Source organism: Hypanus sabinus, chromosome 26 (genome assembly GCF_030144855.1).
Source record: "Hypanus sabinus isolate sHypSab1 chromosome 26, sHypSab1.hap1, whole genome shotgun sequence".
NCBI classification, from domain to species: domain Eukaryota; kingdom Metazoa; phylum Chordata; class Chondrichthyes; order Myliobatiformes; family Dasyatidae; genus Hypanus; species Hypanus sabinus.
The window spans coordinates 31,471,809-31,492,912 of NC_082731.1; the positions used below are offsets into that span (position 1 = coordinate 31,471,809).

The window sequence follows — 21,104 nt, forward strand, 5'->3', positions numbered from 1 at the left end:
TCAGCAAGAAAAACATGAATCAAACATAAATTACATTTTAAGAATAAGTAATAAGCATGGTAGTGTAGTGGTTAGCGCGGCGGTTTATGGTAACGGCAGCACGGGTTCAGTTCCAGCCGCTGTACCCTCTGACTGCGTGAGTTTCCTCCCACAGCCCAACTAGTTGCAAGTTATAAATTATAAATTGTCCCAATTGTCCCGTGAGTAGGCTCGGGTTAAATTTGGGGTTACTGGGCTCCGGGAGTCTATTCCGCGATGAATAATTCTTCAGAAGAATTAATGCAGAAGAGGTCACTGGTAGAGGCAGCGCCAGTAGGTTCAAGGTTGAAGGGAAGTAGCTGTTCCTGAACCTGGTGGTGAGGGACCTCCTGCCCGATTGGGCCTGGCCCGAATGGCGGGGATGGACGCTGCTTCGTCGAGGCAGACCGTCCTGTATCCTCTCCCGTTGGTCGGGAGGGATGTCCTGGGCTGACTCCGCGGCTCTCCCCGCAAACTGGGCAGTTCCGACACGTTCGAGACCCAGCGGAGCCAGTCAGAACACGAACGTTTCATTACTCACTAAGTTGGGGGTGTGATCGCTTGCTTAGTTCGAAGGATCCTGGCCTTTTATTAATTTCCACTGAAGCCGATGAGTTCCTCCAGTATTTTGTGAGTTTTGCCTTGGATTTCCTGCACCTGCAGATTTTCCTGTGTTTCTGAGCCTAGTTAGTTACTTAATCATGGGTTTAATTCCTATTTCAGTTAGCAGTTTAATCACCAGTTTAGTTGGGGTTTGATCACTAGTTTAAATAGTTGACAGCACACGGTAGTCTCTCTCTTTCCCTCCCTTGGTCTCCGGAGCAGTCCAGTCCCGAAGGGCCGAAGGGCAATCCGATAACTAGGCCCCGCCCCTTCCAACGCACGTCATCTATAGGTCCAGCCATGTGTCGATCACAACCTGGCTCCACCTCCCCCAGCCCCCCTCCCCCGGGTCTGTCCTTCATCGCGAAGCAGCGAGACCTCGTCTGACGCCCCACGCGTCACTTCCGCCAGCTCTGGGACTCAGACGGCGGGCCCGCCCACCCCACTCGTCACTTCCTTTCCCCATGCCCATCACTTCCGCCCCTCAGAGCGCACCATTGCTGGCGGCGTGCGGATGGCGGCGGCGGCGGCGGCCCTGAAGGCGCTGGGAGCCGAGGTCAGGGCGGATGGAAGGAGGGTTGTGCGAGGGGAAGGGAGCATTTCTGATGGTGGGAGGATATAGAGGGGTGCTGGAGAGAACACGCCAGGTGCAGGGGCAGGAGAGTGCAGTGGGGAGTGAGGGGGTGAAGGGGAAGGGTCGTGAGGGAGAGATTGAGGGAGTATTGATGTGGGGTGGGGGACAATGGTAGGAGGGTGTGTTGAGGTAGGGTAGGGGACGAGTGTCAGGTGAGGGGAGGGAGTGAGTGGAGGGGACGACGGTAGGAGGGAGTATTGAGGTGAGGAGGATGAGTGGGTGGAGTGAAGGGTCTGTTGTGGGGGAGAGGGAGGGTGAGAGTATTGAAGTGGGATGTGTGACAATGGTAGGGGATGAGTGTCGGGAGGGGAAGTGAGTGGATGGAAGAGGCTGTGGTTGGGGAGAGAGATTGGGGGAGTATTGATGTGGGGTAGGGGGATGAGTGTCCGGTGAGGGGGTGAGTGGGTGGAGGGGAAGGGTCTGTTCTGGGGAGAGGGAGGGAGAGAGTATTGAGGTGGGTGACGAGTGTCAGGTGAGGGGGAGAGTGGATGGAAGAGGCTGTGGTTGGGGAGAGAGATTGGGGGAGTATTGATGTGGGGTGAGGAATGAGTGTCAGGTGAAGGGATGGAGGGAAAGGTTCTGTGGTTGTGCGGAGAGAGAATGGGAGGAGGAGGGAGGGAGTATTGATGTGGGGTGAGGGGAGATGATCTCTTTGAACGGTCTGTACTGTCCAATGGTGAGGGGGAAAAGTTTGGGGTGTGTGGAAGACTGCAAAGGTCCCACTAAACCTCTTCCTCCCTCCCTCCCTAGGTGTCGGCTGTCACCGCTCACACGCGCAACGTTCTCCGGGGAATGGCGGACACCCCCAGCTCCCAGGTAGGTGACGGGGAAGGAAGGGCAGGGAGAGGGGAGCAGCTCGAGAGGTTGAGAGGGGGTGCTGGAGGGAGGAGAATGGCAGAACAGCTGGGCTGGGTGAGCGAACTTGAGAATTCAGAAATGGAAGTTATGTCGTAACTTTGGGCAGAATCAGGTTTATACTACCACATGCAATTTGTTCTTTTGCGGCGCCAGTGCAGTACAAAGGCTTAAAGTCCTGTAAATTACAAAATAATTGTTGCAAAAAGGAGGAGTAGCAAGGTAGGCAGCTCAGAAACTCAATGTGGAGGGAAAGGGGCTGTGCCTGAACTGTGGAGTGTAGATCCTCCGACCCCTGTACCTCCTCCCTGGTGGGAGGAATGAGAGGAAGACTCGTCCTGTTTAGTGAGCGTCCTTAATGGCAGCTGCCTTCTGTGCAATTTGTTGCCACGGGCAGCGGTGGAGGCCACATCTCCATGTATTTTTAAGGCAGAGCTTGATAGATTCTCAAGGATGAGGGGAGAAGGCAGGCGGAGACTGGGGCTGAGAGGGAAGTGATGAGATGGCAGAAGATCGATGGGCTGAATGGCCTATTTCTTCTCCAGTGTCTGATGGTCCTATTGAGGCACCACCTTTTAAATATGTTGTCGAGGGTGGGGAGGGCTTTGCCTGTGATGAGGTTGGCCGAGCCTGTAACCCTCTGCAGCCTCTTGCGATTCGGGACTCCGCACCAGGCAGTGATGCGACCGGTGAGAACGCTCTCCCTGTACCTCCATCGAAATCTGTTCGCGTCCTTGGTGACAAACCGGATTTCCTCGAGTTCCTAACGGAGTGGCTTCTTCGCGATTGCATCAGTGTGCAGACCCCTGGAGCTTGCCCCCTCCCCCTCCCCCTTCCGGCCCCTCGGTGAGGACTTCTCCTCCCTGAAGTTGCAACCGGCTCCGTGGTCTGTGGGCGTTGATTGCGAGTGTGGTGGGGGTCGGGGAAATGGTAAATCGCTGTATCGTCACGTGCTGAAACAGTTGTCTTGCACACTGTTCACACCATCGGTCCATAGTGATAGGGTGTGGATCACTGCTGGTCTGGGTTGACCATGGACGTTGTGTCCTCGCTGTCTAGATATGCAAGCCCAGGCGGTACTCGATTGGGGGCGTCCCCTTGTGGACCTGGGCCATCAGTAAGCAGGACCTCTCTCTCTCCACAGGGCCTCACCTTCCTGCAGGTGAAGAACCAGCTGCTGGCTGCGTACCTCTCCGACCTCGCCTACGTCATCCTACACAAGGTGACGGGGCACAGCCTCCGCGGGGAGCCCGCCCTCCTGCGATTGGTGGAACACCGGACGGTAGGCAGCCAATGGCGTACCAGCTATCAATCTGGGGGTTTCCGGGGGGGGGGGGGGGGGTGTTGGTTTATATAAAGAATAATCAAATTCCTGGGAGTGGGTTACAGGCTGGGATCTGCTCCAGGGGTTCAGGGGGTTTATATATAGAATAACAGATCCCCGGGAGTGGGTTACAGGCTGGGATCTGATCCAGGGGTTCAGGGGGTTTATATATAGAATAACAGATCCCTGGGAGTGAGTTACAGGCTGGGATCTGATCCAGGGGTTCAGGGGGTTTATATATAGAATAACAGATCCCCGGGAGTGGGTTACAGGCTGGGATCTGATCCCGGGGTTCAGGGGGTTTATATATAGAATAACAGATCCCTGGGAGTGGGTTACAGGTTGGGATCTGATCCCAGGGTTCAGGTGGTTTATATATAGAATAACAGATCCCTGGGAGTAGGTTACAGGCTGGGATCTGATCCAGGGGTTCAGGGGGTTTATATACAGAATAACAGATCCCCGGGCGTGGGTTCCAGGTTGGGATCTGATCCCGGGGTTCAGGGGGTTTATATATAGAATAACAGATCCCTGGGAGTGGGTTACAGGCTGGGATCTGATCCAGGGGTTCAGGGGGTTTATATATAGAATAACAGATCCCTGGGCGTGGGTTACAGGCTGGGATCTGATCCAGGGGGTTATATACAGGATAAGAGTTGGACTAGGAGGAGTGTTCGATGGCTCTGGGACGTTGGAGCTTAAAGAATGATGGAGGATCTCATTGAAACCTATCGAATGTTGAAAGGTCCAGGTAGAGTGAACGTGGGGGGGATGTTTCCTATGGTGGGAGAGTCTAGGACCAGAGGGGACAACCTCAGAATAGAAACGTGCATCTACAACAGAGACGAGGAATTTCTTCAGCCAGAGGGTGGTGAAGTTGGAATCTGTCGCTGTGGAGGCCAAGTTATTGAGTGTATTCAATGTGGTTTGATCGCTTCTTGATTAGTAAGGGTGTCAAAGGCAGGAGAATGGAAATGAGAGGGATAGTATATTAGCCATGAACGAATGCTGGAACAGAATCAATGGGCCAAATGGCCTAATTGTGCTTATGTCTTCAGGCCATAACAGACCCCTGGGACTTGGGGCGGGGTGAATGTTTATCCAGGTGGGAATAGCTGGTGTCTTTCCTCATTCCCAGGTTCTGGAGAAGATGAGGCCCATCGAGCAGAAGCTGAGATACCAGATCGATAAGCTGGTGAAGACTGCCCTCACTGGGACCCTGGGTACGTGGGAGACCCCTTGACACATTCCCCTCCCTCCCCCTCACTCCTAACCCCTCTAATCCCTCGCTCGCTTTCTCCCCTACAGGCGCAGGAAACCCCTTGAACTTCAAGCCCAACCCAGGCAACCTGATCAGTAGGGTGAGAGTGATCTTCAACACAGCTGATCCCCTCCTCACTGTCCCTCACTCGTTCCCTCCCTCCCCGTTGACCATCCTCACTGTCCCTCACTCGTTCCCTCCCTCCCCGTTGACCATCCTCACTGTCCCTCACTCGTTCCCTCCCTCCCCGTTGACCATCCTCACTGTCCCTCACTCGTTCCCTCCATCCCCATTGACCATCCTCACTGTCCCTCACTCGTTCCCTCCCTCCCCATTGACCATCCTCACTGTCCCTCACTCGTTCCCTCCCTCCCCATTGACCATCCTCACTGTCCCTCACTCGTTCCCTCCCTCCCCGTTGACCATCCTCACTGTCCCTCACTCGTTCCCTCCCTCCCCGTTGACCATCCTCACTGTCCCTCACTCGTTCCCTCCCTCCCCATTGACCATCCTCACTGTCCCTCACTCGTTCCCTCCATCCCTGTTGACCATCCTCACTGTCCCTCACTCGTTCCCTCCATCCCTGTTGACCATCCTCACTGTCCCTCACTCGTTCCCTCCATCCCTGTTGACCATCCTCACTGTCCCTCACTCGTTCCCTCCATCCCTGTTGACCATCCTCACTGTCCCTCACTCCTCTCTCCCTGTTGACCATCCTCACTGTCCCTCACTCGTTTCCTCCCTCCCCATTGACCATCCTCACTGTCCCTCACTCGTTCCCTCCCTACCCGCTGACCATCCTCACTGTCCCTCACTCGTTCCCTCCCTCCCTGTTGACCATCCTCACTGCCCCTCACTCGTTCCCTCCCTCCCCGTTGACCATCCTCACTGTCCCTCACTCGTTCCCTCCCTCCCCGTTGACCATCCTCACTGTCCCTCACTCGTTCCCTCCCTCCCCGTTGACCATCCTCACTGTCCCTCACTCGTTTCCTCCCTCCCTGTTGACCATCCTCACTGTCCCTCACTCGTTTCCTACCTCCATGTTGACCATCCTCACTGTCCCTCACTCGTTCCCTCCCTCCCTGTTGACCATCCTCACTGTCCCTCACTCCTCCCTCCCTGTTGACCATCCTCACTGTCCCTCACTCGTTCCCTCCCTCCCTGTTGACCATCCTCACTGTCCCTCACTCGTTCCCTCCATCCCTGTTGACCATCCTCACTGTCCCTCACTCGTTCCCTCCCTCCCTGTTGACCATCCTCACTGTCCCTCACTCGTTCCCTCCCTCCCCGTTGACCATCCTCACTGTCCCTCACTCGTTCCCTCCCTCCCCGTTGACCATCCTCACTGTCCCTCACTCATTTCCTCCCTCCCTGTTGACCATCCTCACTGTCCCTCACTCGTTTCCTACCTCCATGTTGACCATCCTCACTGTCCCTCACTCGTTCCTTCCCTCCCTGTTGACCATCCTCACTGTCCCTCACTCCTCCCTCCCTGTTGACCATCCTCACTGTCCCTCACTCGTTCCCTCCCTCCCTGTTGACCATCCTCACTGTCCCTCACTCGTTCCCTCCATCCCTGTTGACCATCCTCACTGTCCCTCACTCGTTCCCTCCCTCCCTGTTGACCATCCTCACTGTCCCTCACTCGTTCCCTCCATCCCTGTTGACCATCCTCACTGTCCCTCACTCGTTCCCTCCATCCCTGTTGACCATCTTCGCTGTCCCTCACTCATTCCCTCCCTCCCCATTGACCATCTTTGCTGTCCCTCACTCGTTCCCTCCCTCCATGTTGACCATCCTCACTGTCCCTCACTCGTTTCCTCCCTCCATGTTGACCATCCTCACTGTCCCTCACTCGTTCCCTCCCTCCCCGTTGACCATCCTCACTCGTTCCTTCCCTACCCGCTGACCATCCTCGTAGCCCTCACTCGTTCCCTCCCTTCCGCTACAGACCCCTGCTGACAGGCCTGTGTTGGGATTTTAGCTCGATGACGAGGAGGAGAGGGATGTGGAGGACGAGGAAGGGGACGAGGAGGAAGAGGCAGAGACGCCCCAGAAGAAGGAAAGTGTCCGATCATCTAAGAAGGTCTACGTACCCCCTCGACTGGTTCCGATGGTCTACGGTAAGTGTACGAACCCCCCCACCCCCTCGTACCTCCCTCTAACCCCTCCAGACGCACACTGACTCTCGTGGTCCCTGCAGACGGGGACGAGACGGCAGCGGAGCGCGAGAACCGTCAGCGGGAGCGAGCCAGACGCCGGGCGCTCAGCAACTCTCTGATCCGTGAGCTGCAGGAAGAGTACAGCCAGGCCCCCGAGGAGCTGCGTGAGGGGCACGGTTACCACTCCATGCACCAGCACCGTGAGCAGGCCCACAGGTAACTGGGGGGTGGGGAGCATCCAGGCCACGGCCGGAGGGGAGAGGGCAGTGCGGACTCGGTTCTAGCCCAGGCTATTCGGCCCGCCGCGTGGTGCTAACCATTTAATTTGCTGTTCGACCGGTCTTACCCAGGGTTAATGATGGGGATTCGTGGCATAAAAAAGTCGGGATGAACCCTTGCATCTGACGTGACCCTCCATTTTTCTGTCATCTGTTTGCCTATCTGAAGAGTTTTTTTTAATGCCCCCAAAGTATCTGCCTCTGTCACCACCCCAGCAGGGTATTCCACGCAACCATTGCTTCCTGCGAGGACTGACATTGCCCCCGCCATACTTCCCTCCAATCACTCTGGAATTGTGGCCCTTCGTCCCTGATAAAAGCTGCTGGAGATTCACTGCACCTCACCCTCATATCATCTTGTGCACCTCTATCGCATGTCTCATCCTCCTTCACTCAGCCTGTCCTCTAAGACCAGGCCCTCTGATCCAGGCAGCGCCTGCACCCTCTCAAGCAGGAGTTCCCAACCCCGGATCCACAGTCCCCTTGCTTAACGGTATTGGTTCACGACATTGAAAACAGACAGGTTGGGAGCACCCAGAACGGGACGCAATATTCCAAGTGTGGTCTGACCGGAGTTTTACAGAGCTCATGCCTCTAGAGGAGTTGTGGAAGTGTGAGGGAGCCGGTAGGTGTGGTGGGACCTAACCAGCTGATCGAGGGATGGGTTGGAGGTAGGGTGGGGAAGGTGAGAGATGGATTGGGGGAGAGGGGACCCAGAGTGTGAGGAGGGGGGTGGTATTGGTGGGGCTAAGTTTTTATAATATGTACATCGGGCAGTATCGGGAGAAGATTTGGGGCCTGTTTCCGAGGAAGGACGTGCTGGCCCCAGACAGGCTCCAGAGGAGGTTTGTGTCAATGATTCTGCGATTGAAAGGCTCGATGCATGGGGAGTGTTTGATGGCTCTGAATCTGGTTGTGAGTTCAGAGGGATGTGGAATCTCATTGGGATCTCCCGGACACCGAAAGGCCTGGATAGAGTGGATGTGGTGGGGATGTTTCCTTTTAGTGGAGGAGTCTAGGACCAGTGGGCACAGACTCAGAGAGAGGGACTGTGATGAGGAGGAATTCTTCAGCCGGGGGTGGTGAATCTGTGGAATCATCTTATGAACCCTGAGGGACCTTTTATAACATCCACTGCCTTGCCCTTTCCAAACACCTTTCACACCTCGAAAAGCTCTGTCACGTCCGACTGTCTGTGAGCAGTGTCCTCCCAAACATGCGCAAATCTTACTCCTCGGTATCCTCTCCCAGTAGCTCACCTGCCCACTTAATTACCCAGATTATTCCCCTTTCCCTTCAGGAACGAAGGCACCGTTTCAACATCCTTTGACAGCCCTCTTCCCGCTGGCATCTGCAGAGCCCGGCTCTTTGTGTGCGTTTTTAAAATAAACTGACGTGGGAGAGGAAGAGATTGGGGAGTCGTTGTCCAGGGGGTGGGGGGAGGGAGCAGGGAATTAATTTAACGCCGTCTTTATTGGGTTGTTGAGCAGCCAAGGAGGCGATGAGAGTGGGTCACAAGGGGGGGGGTACACGGGGTAGCAGTGGGAGCGAGGGGAACTGCCAGGAGTCTTAACCAAGACTTAACCCTTTCTAACCAAGGGTGCAGTACGAGGAGGCGATGATGGTGCGGTTGAATGTCCCGCGGTCGGAGAAGCGGCGTCGCCAGAGCCGTTCCCTGGCCATGAGCTCGCAGCTCAGCTCCCTCACCCACTTCGGCAGCATCGCTGCCCTGACTGGAGAGACGGTGAGCAGTGACCCCCATCCACCCCGTCCCATCAGGGCATCCCCACCCCCTACCTCCACAACCCACACCCTGTCCCAACCCCACCCCACCCCGTCCCACCAGGGCATCCCCACCCCCCACCTCCACAACCCATCCCGTCCCAACCCCACCCCACCCCATCCCACCAGGGCATCCCCACCCCCCACCTCCACAACCCACACCCTGTCCCACCCCCCACCCCGTCCCACCAGGGCATCCCCACCCCCCACCTCCACAACCCACCCCGTCCCAACCCCACCCCACCCCATCCCACCAGGGCATCCCCACCCCCCACCTCCACAGCCCACACCCTGTCCCACCCCCCACCTCCACAACCCACCCCGTCCCAACCCCACCCCACCCCGTCCCACCAGGGCATCCCCACCCCCCACCTCCACAACCCACACCCTGTCCCACCCCCCACCCCATCCCACCAGGGCATCCCCACCCCCCACCTCCACAGCCCACACCCTGTCCCACCCCCCACCCCGTCCCATCAGGGCATCCCCACCCCCCACCTCCACAACCCACCCCGTCCCAACCCCACCCCACCCCGTCCCACCAGGGCATCCCCACCCCCCACCTCCACAACCCACACCCTGTCCCACCCCCCACCCCATCCCACCAGGGCATCCCCACCCCCCACCTCCACAGCCCACACCCTGTCCCACCCCCCACCCCGTCCCATCAGGGCATCCCCACCCCCCACCTCCACAACCCACCCCGTCCCAACCCCACCCCACCCCATCCCACCAGGGCATCCCCAACCCCCACCTCCACAACCCACCCCGTCCCAACCCCACCCCATCCCACCAGGGCATCCCCACCCCCCACCTCCACAACCCACCATGTCCCATCAGGGCATCCCCACCCCCCACCTCCACAACCCACCCAGTCCCACCAGGGCATCTCCACCCCCCCCCCCACCTCCACAACCCACACCCTGTCCCACCCCCCACCCCACCTCCACAACCCACACCCTGTCCCACCCCCCACCCCACCCCGTCCCACCAGGGCATCCCCACATCCTGTCCCACCCCCACCCATTGCCAGTGAGGTAACTGCTGTGATTCTCCTCCCCAGGAGTCCGAGCCTGTCAGAAAGAAGCAGAGGGTCACTGCGAGGACCAAGAAGAAGAAACAACGAGGTAATCGATTAACCGGTACCGAGGTAGAGGAATAAACAGCTGGGTGCTTGTCAGTACGTCGGTGGGACAGGGTGCAACTCTCCCGGAATGCAGAATGAAGTGTTACAGGCAGACGATGAGGTGCAAGGTCGTAAAGAGATAGGTTGTGAAGTCACGCGCCACCGTATCATTTCATTGTCTCAGAGCAGAGGGGGAGAAGCTGTCCTCGAGCCCGGTGGGACGTGTATCTTTGTATCTCCTGCCTGGTGGGAGAGGAGAGAGCGTCAGAGTGATGGGGTCTTGGGTAATGCCGCTGCTGTACTGGGGCACTGAGGTGTGGGCTGAGTCTGTAGAGGGGGGCTGGTTTCTGTGATGTGCTGAGGAGTGTCCACGACTCCGCTGTCGCGGTCACGGAGAGCAGCTGTCAGACCGGGCCGTGGTGCATCCAGGCAAGATGCTTTCTGCGGCATTTTGGTAAAAAGCCGGTGAGGGTCAGAAGGGGTACTCGGAATGTCATTAGCGTCCCGAGAAAGTTGGTGAAAGCAGGCCGTGGTGGCGCCAGGACAGTACTTAATGTTCATTCTGGGAACTTGAGGTTCTGTCTCCGCTGAACGAGGCGCCTGCCCTCCCTCACCCCTGACCCCAGCCTCCGGGATTGGTCTGTGCTCATCCTCTCCCTTCTCTCTCCCAACACAGGCTTCCGCAGACGCTGACGCCACTGAGACAGGCCGACACCACCCCCGATCCGGAGGGTCGGAGTGCGGGGGATAGTGAGGCACCCGGGCTCTGATCATCACCCTCTGCGCCCAGATCTCCCTCACCCACCCCCTTCCCCCTCTCTCTCTCCCCCCCCAGTCTCCACTGGCAGGTGAAAGACGACCTCTGTGTGATAGGTTTACTGTTTCGGAATAAAATCTTCACACACCCTCAGTTGGTGCCTGTTTCTTGTACGTGGGTGTGGACACTTGGGTGTAGGCACGGCTGGAGGGAGGTGCGGGTGGACGTTGGCACGAGGGTGTGAAGAGAGAGCGAGAGAGAGAGAGATCAGAGTACAATATACATCACCATTTCCAACCCTGGGGTTGATTTTCTTACAGGCATGCTCAATGAATCTATGGCATAATAACCAAAACTGAATCAATGAGGAACTGCGTCAGCTTGGGCGTTGGACTGGTGTCCAAGAGAATGTGTAGGTACAAAATGAGTAAATATCGCAAACGAGAGATGAAGAGGCCTTGAAAGTGAAATTTGGAAACAGTTGAGTGAAGTGATCTCCTTTGGTTCAGGAGCCTGATGGTTGAGGGGTAGTAACTGTCCCTGAACCTGGTGGTGTGGGTCCTGAGGCTCCTGTACCTCCTTCCTGATGGTTGAGGGGTAGTAACTGTCCCTGAACCTGGTGGTGTGGGTCCTGAGGCTCCTGTACCTTCTCCCTGATGACAGCAGCCAAAAGAGAGCCTGGCCTGGGTGGTGGGGGTCTCTGAAGGTGGATGCTGCTTTCTTGTGACGATGCTTCATGTAGATGTGCTCAATTGTGGGGAGGGCTTTACCTGTGATGGACTGGGCCAGTATCCACTAATTTCTTTTCGTAGGGTTTTCTGTTCAAGGGCATTGGTGTTTCCATACCAGGCTGTGATGCAGCCAGTCAATAAACTCTCCAGCACACTTATGTGGAAGTTTATCAAAGTTTACGATGTGCTGGATCTTTGCAAACTTCTAAGGAGGTTGAGGTGTGGTGGAGCTTCATAATTGCACTGACGTGCGGGGCAAAGGACAGATCCTCTGAAATCACCACACCAAGGGACCCTCTCCACCTCAGATGAGGACGGACTGATGGATCTCTGATTTCCTGCTGGAGCTCCTTGGTCTTGCTGACAGTGAGTGCTGTGGCACCCCTCCCTCAGCCAGGTTTGCAGTCTACCTGGAGGCGGCGGTGTTGTCAGCAAACTTGTGTGTGGTGTTGGAGCTGCACTTGGGTGTAAAGCAAGTAGAACAGGGGACTAAGCACACAGCTCCGTGTTGCTCCTGAACTGATGGTGGAGGAGCCAATCCCAACTGACTGGGGTCTGCAGGTGAGGAAATGGAGGATCCAATTGAAGCCCAGGCCTAAGAGTTTATTGATTAGTTTCGAGGGGATGGTGGTATTGAATGCCATGTTTGCTGACTGGATGATGAGTGAAGAGCCAATGAAATGACATCTGCTGTGGACCCGTTGCCAAATTGGAGCGGAACCAAGTTGCCTCTCAGGCAGGAGCTGGTGTGTTTCATCACCAAACCCCATCACTGTGGATGTAAGTGCTCCTGGACGATAGCCACCGAGGCGGGCCACCACGTTCTCCGTAGGCCGGTATATTTGATGTAGTGGGGGTACCTCAGACTCAAGGCGACAGGTTAAAGATGTCCGGCCAGAGAGAGAGACACACACACAATCCCGAGGGGGTCGCAGCTGATCATGGAGACGGGGAGGGCGGGGCTCCTGGAACGCGGTCTGTGGGACGGAGCCGAGCCTGTCTCCAGCGTTCACTTGGCTCCCCCTTCCCGGCCCACGGCATCAATGGTGCCTCTGTTCGCCCCCGTTCCGCGGAGGCTCTCTCGCCACTGGAGTTAAAGGGGCCGCCGGAGGGGGGTGGACAGATTCGGGCCTGGGGTTACGTCGGCCCCGGACGAGACTCCGACTACCCCACTGCCTCCTCCCCCTCCTGCTCCTGATTCGCCACTCTCCCTCCGGCGGGACATCCCAGGAAAAGGGCGGTGATCCCGGCTGGAGCCGAGCGCTGGCGATCCGTCCGCGAACAGTGGACGCTCCTCTTCGCAAAGTGAACGAATTCTCCACAAACTTCGGGGATCCGCAGACTGGGAGACGTTTCAAAAACTCCGGGACGATCCGCAAACTCGGGGAATCCACACACGCAGGTTGGCCGGCTCCACAATGCCGGGATCGCAGGCGGAGCCGGCGGATTCTCCGCTCTCCGCGCTCCGCCGGCACGGGGTTTTCCTCAAGTCCCGGCGCGGAATCATCCTGGGTGCCGAGATGGTAAACCCGTGGGATCGGTCTGTGCAGGGAGCTGGGCGGGGGGGGGGGGAGAGCTGCATCTGTCTATCCTGGGGCAGGACCTGGGATTGAACTGTTGACCAGTGGGGCCCTGGAATCGGTCTGTGTACTGTGGGATCGGACTGTGCACTGTGGGATCGGTCTGTGCACTGAGGGATCGATCTGTGCACTGAGGGATCGGACTGTGTACTGTGTGCAGGGAGCTGGGCGGGGGGGGGGGGTGGGAGCAGCATCTAACCCTGGGATTGACCTTTACGATGGGGGGGGGGTTAGCATCCGTCTATCCTGGGGCAGGACCTGGGATTGAACTGTTGACCAGTGAGACCCTGGAATCGGTCTGTGTACTGTGGGATCGGACTGTGCACTGTGGGATCGATCTGTGCACTGTGGGGTCAGTCTGTGCACTGTGGGATCAATGTGCACTGTGGGATCGGACTGTGCACTGTGGGGTCAGTCTGTGCACTGTGGGATCGGACTGTGCACCGTGGGATCGGTCTGTGCACTGTGGGATCGGTCTGTGCACTGTGGGATCGATCTGTGCACTGTGGGATCGGACTGTGCACTGTGGGATCGATCTGTGCACTGTGGGGTCGATCTGAGCACTGGGGTCAGTCTGTGCACTCCGGGATCAGACTGTGCACTGTGGGATCGGTCTGTGCACTCCGGGATCGATCTGTGCACTGTGGGATCGGTCTGTGCACTCCGGGATCGATCTGTGCACTGTGGGATCGGTCTGTGCACTCTGGGACCAGTCTAACCTCTCACCCTCCCTCCGGCAGGTCCTCCTGTTTCTGTTATTCGTCTGCTACGCGGCGTCAGACACAGCGTTCCTCACCGCCCCCCTCCTCTTCCTCATCCTCAACATCTGCTTCCTCTGCGTCTATCTCACCCGCTACCACCAAAAGCTGGCTGGCCTCAGCTGGCCCACCACGGTGAGAGCCGGTGGGGAGGGGGCGGGAGCTCAGACAATGGTGTGGGGGAGCTGGATTAACATCAGTGGGGACACAAGGGGCTGGGGGAGAGGGATCACTGAGGGACGGTATGAGGGCTGAATACAGTGAGGTTACTATCAGGAAGAGGGGGTTTGAATCTGAGAAAAGCATTATTAGTGTCTTTGGGGATGGTTTTGGTTCAATCCAGAAAAGTGTGAAGTGAAACTACTTGGGAAGCTCAGGTGGGATTCTTAGTGTGAAGCCACAGAGAGATCTTGGGGCCCATGTCCACAGATCCCTCAAAGCTGCTGCACAAGTTGGCAGAACGGTTAAGAAGGTATATGGTGTGTTGGCCTTCATTAATCAGGGGATTGAGTTCAAGAAACATGAGTTGATGTTGCAGCTCTATGAAACTCTGGTTGGACTACACTTGGAGGGTTGTGTTTAGACTGGCCCTCTCATTATAGGAAGAATGTGGAAGCTTTTGAGAGAGTGCGGAGGAGATTTGCCTGGATTAGTGAAGAAGTTTTAAGATTGAGCAAGCTAGGGCTTTTCTCTTTGGAGCAAAGGAGGACAAGATACAGGAGTACAAGATAAAGAGGCATTGATAGAGTGGACAACCAGTGCCTTTTCCCAGGGGTGGGAATTCCTAATATGAGAGGACGTAATTTTAAAGTGATTGAAGGGAGTATAGGGGGAGGAATATCGGGTAGGGATCTTACCCAGACAATGATAGGTGGGTGGAACAGTGCCAGGGCTGGGGATAGAGGCAGATAAATTAGGGACATTAAAGGGACTCTTAATTAGGCCCATGGATGAAATGAAAACAGAGGACTAGGTGGGAGGGAAGGGTTAAATTGATCTTAGAGTGGGTTATAAGGTCAGTATGACATTGTGGGCAAAAGGGCCTGTACCATTCTATATCTGTTGTGTAAGTCAGGAACTATTTTGAGTCCAATGACTACAATTCTATTAATTTTAAAATGGTTAAAGGCCTGGACACAGATTAAGCTGCTAAACTCGAGAAACAATTTTAGAAGCATTGGGTAGGATCTCTTGGTAGTCAATTGGGTTAAACTCTTTACGGGTCAAGATACGACTGGAAAGTGGGAGGCTTTTAAAGGCATGATTTTGAAATCCCAGATTACAGTATTCCAGTGGGGATGAAAGGCAAGGCTGACAGGTTTAGGGAACCCTGGTTCACAGGAGATATTGAGGCCCCAGTCAGAAAAAAGGAGGCATATGTTGGGGGTCAAAAGAATCTCTCAGTTATTACAGGAGGCAGAGGAATGCACTGGAGAGAGAAGTTAGGAGAGAACAAGGCTAGGGTCTGGATCTGGGTAGAAAGGGTTGACTATTTTCTAAATACAAAGATCTGAGGTGCAAAGGGATTTGGGAGTCCTTGTGCAGGATTCCCTAGAGGTTAATTTGCGGGTTGAGTCTGGTGAGGGAGATAATGTGATATTGGCATTCGTTTCAAGAAGGCTTTGAATATAAAAGCATGGATGTAATTTTGAGGATTTATAAGGCACTGGTGAGGCAGTTGGGGTATTGTGAGCAGTTTTAGGCCCCTTATCTAAGAAAGGATGTGCTAACGTTGGAGAGGGTCCTAAAGGAGGTTCATGAAAATGATTCTGGAATTGAAAGGCTTGTCTTATGAGGAGTGTTTGTATTCACTGGAATTCAGAAAAATAACCTCATTGAGACTTCTCAAAAGGAGAAAGGCCTTGATAGTGGATGTGGAGAAGATGTTTCCTTTTGTGGGAGACTCCAAGACCAGAGGACACAGCCTCCAGGTAGAGGGACGTCCATTTAGAATGGAGAGGAGGAGGAATTTCTTTAGCCAGAGGGTGGTGGATCTGTGGAATTCAGTGCCACAGGCTGCTGTGGAGGCCAAGTCATTGGGAATATTTAGGCAGAGGTTGATAGGCTCTCATTTGGTCAGGGCACGAAAGGCTATGGGGAGAAGACAGGAGACTGGGGCTGAGAGGAGAATTGGGTCAGCCATGATGAAAAGGCAGAGCAGACTCAATGGGCTAAATAGCTGAATTCTGGTCCTATATCATTTGGTCTTACCTGTAAGGCAAGGTGAGGCAAAATTCAAGAGATTGGCATGGCTGTGTGTGGAACTGAAGGCCATGGGAGAGATCTTTAGTGAAGATTTCTCTTCAGTTTTTACTGTGGAGAGAACGATGGAAGCTCAGGGAGTGCAACTTGGGTACACACAGATTAGGAGGGAGGAGGTACTGGAGACCTTAAAGTCTATTAGCTGGGTAAATCCTCAGGCCCTGACCTGATGCATTCTCAGGGCTTGTGGGAAGTTAAAGAAATCATGGAGACCCTTGTGGAGATTTTTGCTTCATCTCTGGTGAGGTTCTGGGTGAGTGGACAGTGGCTGCTGTGGCACCATTCCTTAACAAGGGTAGCAAAAACAAGCCAGGAAACAGAAGGCCAGTGAGTCTGACATTGGTGGTGGGTAAGTTGAGAGAGGGGTTCTGATGGGCAGGGTCAACCACTGTTGGCAGAGACACTCTGGTTTGGGACAGCCAGCACAACTGTGTGTGTGGGAAATTGCATCTGACAAAATCTCTTGGAGTTCCTTGAGGAAGGAACTAAGTGGGTAGGGTAGTGGATACTATCCATATGGACTCGACAAGGTTCCTCACAGTAGGCTTGTATGGAAAGTTAGATCACACGGGATTTAGAACTAACATTAATTTCTCGTCCTCCCTCAGGACTTTGTGCGAGCTATCATCTCAGCCGTCATCTTCCTCATTCTCTCCGTCATCTCATCTGTTCGGAGTGGAGGGTCAGGAATGGCAGCGGCTGCAGTAAGTGGGAAGAGTGAGGCTCCCATCACTGTCCCAAAACACCACCCCATCCCACCGCCCAATCACTCTGTCCCATCACACACTCCTGGGGTCAGACAGAGTGAAACTCCCTCCACACCGTCCCATCACACACTCCCGGGGTCAGACACAGAGTGAAACTCCCTCCACACCGTCCCATCACACACTCCCGGGGTCAGACACAGAGTGAATCTCCCTCCACACCATCTCATCACACACTCCTGGGGTCAGACAGAGTGAAACTCCCTCCACACCGTCCCATCACACACTCCCGGGGTCAGACACAGAGTGAAACTCCCTCCACACTGTCCCATCACACACTCCCGGGGTCAGGCACAGAGTGAATCTCCCTCCACACCGTCCCATCACACACTCCCGGGGTCAGGCACAGAGTGAATCTCCCTCCACACCGTCCCATCACACACTCCCGGGGTCAGACAGAGTGAAACTCCCTCCACACCGTCCCATCACACACTCCCGGGGTCAGACACAGAGTGAATCTCCCTCCACACCGTCTCATCACACACTCCTGGGGTCAGACAGAGTGAAACTCCCTCCACACCGTCCCATCACACACTCCCGGGGTCAGACACAGAGTGAAACTCCCTCCACACTGTCCCATCACACACTCCCGGGGTCAGGCACAGAGTGAATCTCCCTCCACACCGTCCCATCACACACTCGGGGGGGGGGGGGGGGGGTCAGGCATAGAGTGAATCTCCCTCCACTCCGTCCCATCACACACTCATGGGGTCAAACACACACTGAATCTCCCTCCACTCCATCCCATCACACACTCATGGGGTCAAACACACACTGAATCTCCCTCCACTCCGTCCCATCACACACTCATGGGGTCAAACACACAGTGAATCTCCCTCCAATCCGTCTCATCACACACTCATGGGGTCAAACACACAGTGAATCTCCCTCCACACCGTCCCATCACACTCCCGGGGTCAGGCACAGAGTGAATCCCCCTCCACGCCGTCCCATCACAGACTCATGGGGTCAGACACAGAGTGAAATTCCCTCCACACCGTCCCACCAAACACTCCCGGGGTCAGACACAGAGTGAATCTCCCTCCACACCGTCCCATCACACACTCCCGGGGTCAGACACAGAGTGAATCTCCCTCCACACCGTCCCATCACAGACTCCGAACGAAGGGTCTCAGCCTGAAACGTTGACTGCTCGTTTCCACGAATGCTGCTCAACCTGCTAAGTTCCTCCAGCGTGTTGTACAGAATCCCAGGGTTGGCCAAAAACATTTATTTTTGATTACAGGTTTTTGGATTCTTTCTGACCGGTGTATTTATGTATGATGCCTACGATCTGTACAAGTTAGTGCTCGCTGAACAGACCACTAGCCAGGGTAAGGGAGACTCTCACTGTGAGTAACTGTTCACACAGAATAACTGCTGCTATTGCCATGTCATCGTCTCCCTCACACTGTGATTGTTGTGTGCCCTCAGATGTGGTCTATGTTAGATTAATTCTCTCCCTTCCTTTCTCCGCAGAACCTGCTGAGGAGAGTGCCTGAGCTCGTCTTCAACCTCCTGGAGACCTGTGTCTGAGGAAGGGCCCAAGCAGGGCATGTATGTGAGAATTCCCCCCCCCCCCAGTCGCCCTTTATGCTTGCTCTTTTCCCTGAGCCGTCCTCCGGACCGAGCCCTCACTGTAGGAGGTGCTTGTGTGTTAACTTAAGCCTGTCGGCAGCCTCCTACTACCCTGTTTTCCCGTGGCCAGTCTGTCCCGACCACGCCTCGCCACTGACCTCCACATTGTTTTTTATCAGTGTTGTAATAAAGAACCTGTTCTGCCTGTTGTCTCGTGCTTCACTGCTGTCTGCCTCTGTACACACTGGGGCAAGGGGAGGGCAGAGAGATAAAATGTAGTGGATGGAGCGGGCAGTAGGGGGTGAGCTACATGGACTTGGACAAGGTCTTTCATGGGAGGCTCACCCTGAAGATTAAGATCCACAGTGACATTGTCGCTTGGATTCAGAATTGGCTTGCTCATGAAAGACGAAGGGTCGTGATTAATGGGACTTTTGTTCTGGCCGGATGACTGTGACCGGCAGGGTTCCGCAAGAATCCACATTGGGACCTCTGCCGGCATGATGTGGATGAAAGTATGCGTAGGTGATTAGTAAGGTTGCAGTCATTACAGTGCTTGCCAGTTTTGGACAGTCAACGCAATGATGGCCTGAGTTCTGCACAGTCAATACAATGAATGCCAATTTTGGACAGTGTAGAAATCTGCCAAAGGATTTGGCAGGTTACAGATAGGTATGGAGAAATGGCAGATGGAGTTAAAAGCAGGCCAGTGTGAGGCATTGCACTTCGGGGGATCAAATGTAAAGAGACAGAACACATTTAATGGCTGGACCCTTAACAGTGTCGGCATACAGAGGGATCTTGGGGTCCAAGACCATTGCTCAGCCCTGGGACCAGAACTGAATGTGTCCTAACAAGAGTATTAAAGAGCTGCAACACAAACTCAAAGCCTAGACTAATGAAGGCGAGTATTACATCTTCCTTTCCACCTTATCAACCTGTTCAGGCACTTGCACTTGAACCCATGGGTCCCTCTGTATACCCGACGTCTCAGTGGTACTGAAGCCAGATCGTTGACCGTTGTTGGGTCACTGGCCCAGTCCCCTGGTGAAGGTGGAAGCTACCCGGTGGTTACAACATGACATGATACAGCAGTTTGAATGTGCGTGATTGCAAGGACCTGCAACCTTTCGATATGGGAGGTTTTGTCTCAAGAAGGCAGCATCCATCATCGAAGATCCTCACCATCTGGGCCATGCCACCTTCTCAAGAGTTGCCATCGGGCAGGAGGTGCAAACCACTCCACCGGGCTCAGAAACAGTTACTTCCTTCAGTCATTCGGTTCTTCAACCAATCTACACATCGATCACAACCTCAGTTCATATGATGGGCTGTGCTTTTGTAGAGTTTATGTTTAATTGATGAGGTGCTTGTGAACGTTGTGCCCTGATGCTGCAACAAGTGAATTTCACAGTGACACTGATTCCCACCCCCTCCTTGAATTACCCATTCCAACTCGCCTTCCCTGTGCCCCACTGTCCTGAGAGTCCGCTCTGGAATTAACCTGTAAACCAGCTGCCCTCCCTATATCCCATCCACCCCCAAAACGTACCTGCCCTGGAACTTACATGTCAAAACTCCCCCCTCCCTCTCTCTGAATTACCCTGCGTGCCCATTCTCTCCCCCTCTACTCCCCTCCCCTTCCCACTGAGAGAGAATCAGACCAGCCTGAATAATGAAACTCTCTTGGGCTGTCCCCTTCAGTCCACTGTCCTTTCCCACCCTACTGAGAATCAGACTGGCCTGACAGACGAGGAAACCAAACAAGCGATTTTATTTGACATCGAGAAAAGAAAATGCAGAATGTAAAAACAGATACAGGGAACAGGAAGGGCCAAGGTCCTCCCTCTCCCTCTACCACCAGAAAGGGGAGGGGACGGGGACTGTGTGCTGCAGCACTCCGGATGCTCAGCAGGGCCTCCGACCTGACAGAGTATATGGAGAGACTTCTGCCCTCCCAGGCCCTCTGTGACCGGGGGAGAGGTGGGGGTAACCCACAGATCACTGTGTTACCTCAACCCTGGTGAGACTCTGCTTCCCTGGAACCCATTCCCCACCCTGCCAATCCCTGGGCACCATGGGGAGGGGGCCCAGAGACACAGTGCACTCCTCAGAAAGTAAACTAACTCCAGTGGGCAGGTGGGAGGGCGAGGAGGGCGATGGGTGCCCATTTTCTCTCGCCCCTGTCCCCTCTCCTCAGGATGGAGTGGTGGGGCAGGCAGACCTCGGCCCCTGGGGGTCAGCGCCGGCTGTGGTCTCGCCTGGACGTGCTGCGGCTCCGACTGTGTCTCTTGGTTTCTCGGCGTTCCCGACCCCGGCTGTGCTCCCGCTTCCTTTCGGACTCGCGGCCTCGCTCTGCCTCCTTCTCGCGCTCCTTGGCCCGCTCCTTGGCTCGTTCCTTGCGCTCTTCCTCCCGCCTCCTCTCCTCCTCCTCCTGCTCCTTTCGCCGCTTCTCCCGCTCCCGGGCACGGTCCGCCCGCTCCATCTCCTTACGCACGATCTGCCGGCACACCAGCACCCGGGTCAGATATGCTCCCCTCCTGCCCCGCCTCTCGCACCCAGGGTAGGACAGCTACAGTCCAGCTCGCCCCATCTGCCTCTAAACTTTTCCTGTCCACGTATCCATCTAGG

At 55.3% G+C, this 21,104-nt stretch overlaps 3 protein-coding genes across 7 annotated transcripts in view; 2 read left to right on the forward strand and 1 right to left on the reverse strand.

Annotated features, from left to right (window-relative positions):
- The first annotated feature begins 919 nt into the window (after window positions 1-919).
- ngdn (neuroguidin, EIF4E binding protein) lies at window positions 920-10,953 on the forward strand. The gene is made up of 10 exons (XM_059950783.1): window positions 920-1,177; window positions 2,006-2,071; window positions 3,255-3,392; window positions 4,573-4,657; window positions 4,743-4,795; window positions 6,680-6,818; window positions 6,899-7,073; window positions 8,735-8,879; window positions 9,981-10,044; window positions 10,720-10,953. The coding sequence occupies exons 1-10, from the start codon at window positions 1,136-1,138 to the stop codon at window positions 10,734-10,736; spliced, it is 924 nt and encodes a 307-aa protein (XP_059806766.1). The 5' UTR covers window positions 920-1,135; the 3' UTR covers window positions 10,737-10,953.
- A 286-nt stretch (window positions 10,954-11,239) lies between these two features.
- On the forward strand, window positions 11,240-20,035 carry LOC132381401 (CKLF-like MARVEL transmembrane domain-containing protein 5). Its single transcript, XM_059950784.1, has 5 exons — window positions 11,240-13,054; window positions 13,852-14,004; window positions 16,740-16,835; window positions 18,142-18,229; window positions 18,375-20,035. Exons 1-5 carry the CDS (start codon window positions 12,950-12,952, stop codon window positions 18,395-18,397), a joined length of 465 nt encoding a protein of 154 aa, XP_059806767.1. The 5' UTR covers window positions 11,240-12,949; the 3' UTR covers window positions 18,398-20,035.
- A 193-nt stretch (window positions 20,036-20,228) lies between these two features.
- The window catches only part of acin1b (apoptotic chromatin condensation inducer 1b), a 93,343-nt gene continuing 92,467 nt past the window's right edge, over window positions 20,229-21,104 (reverse strand). For all 5 annotated transcript variants that reach the window (XM_059950786.1, XM_059950787.1, XM_059950789.1 and 2 more), the window contains one exon: window positions 20,229-20,973. In XM_059950786.1, the coding sequence (XP_059806769.1) occupies window positions 20,713-20,973 (261 nt within the window). In that variant the 3' untranslated portion in view covers window positions 20,229-20,712. The remainder of the gene's footprint in view (window positions 20,974-21,104) is intronic.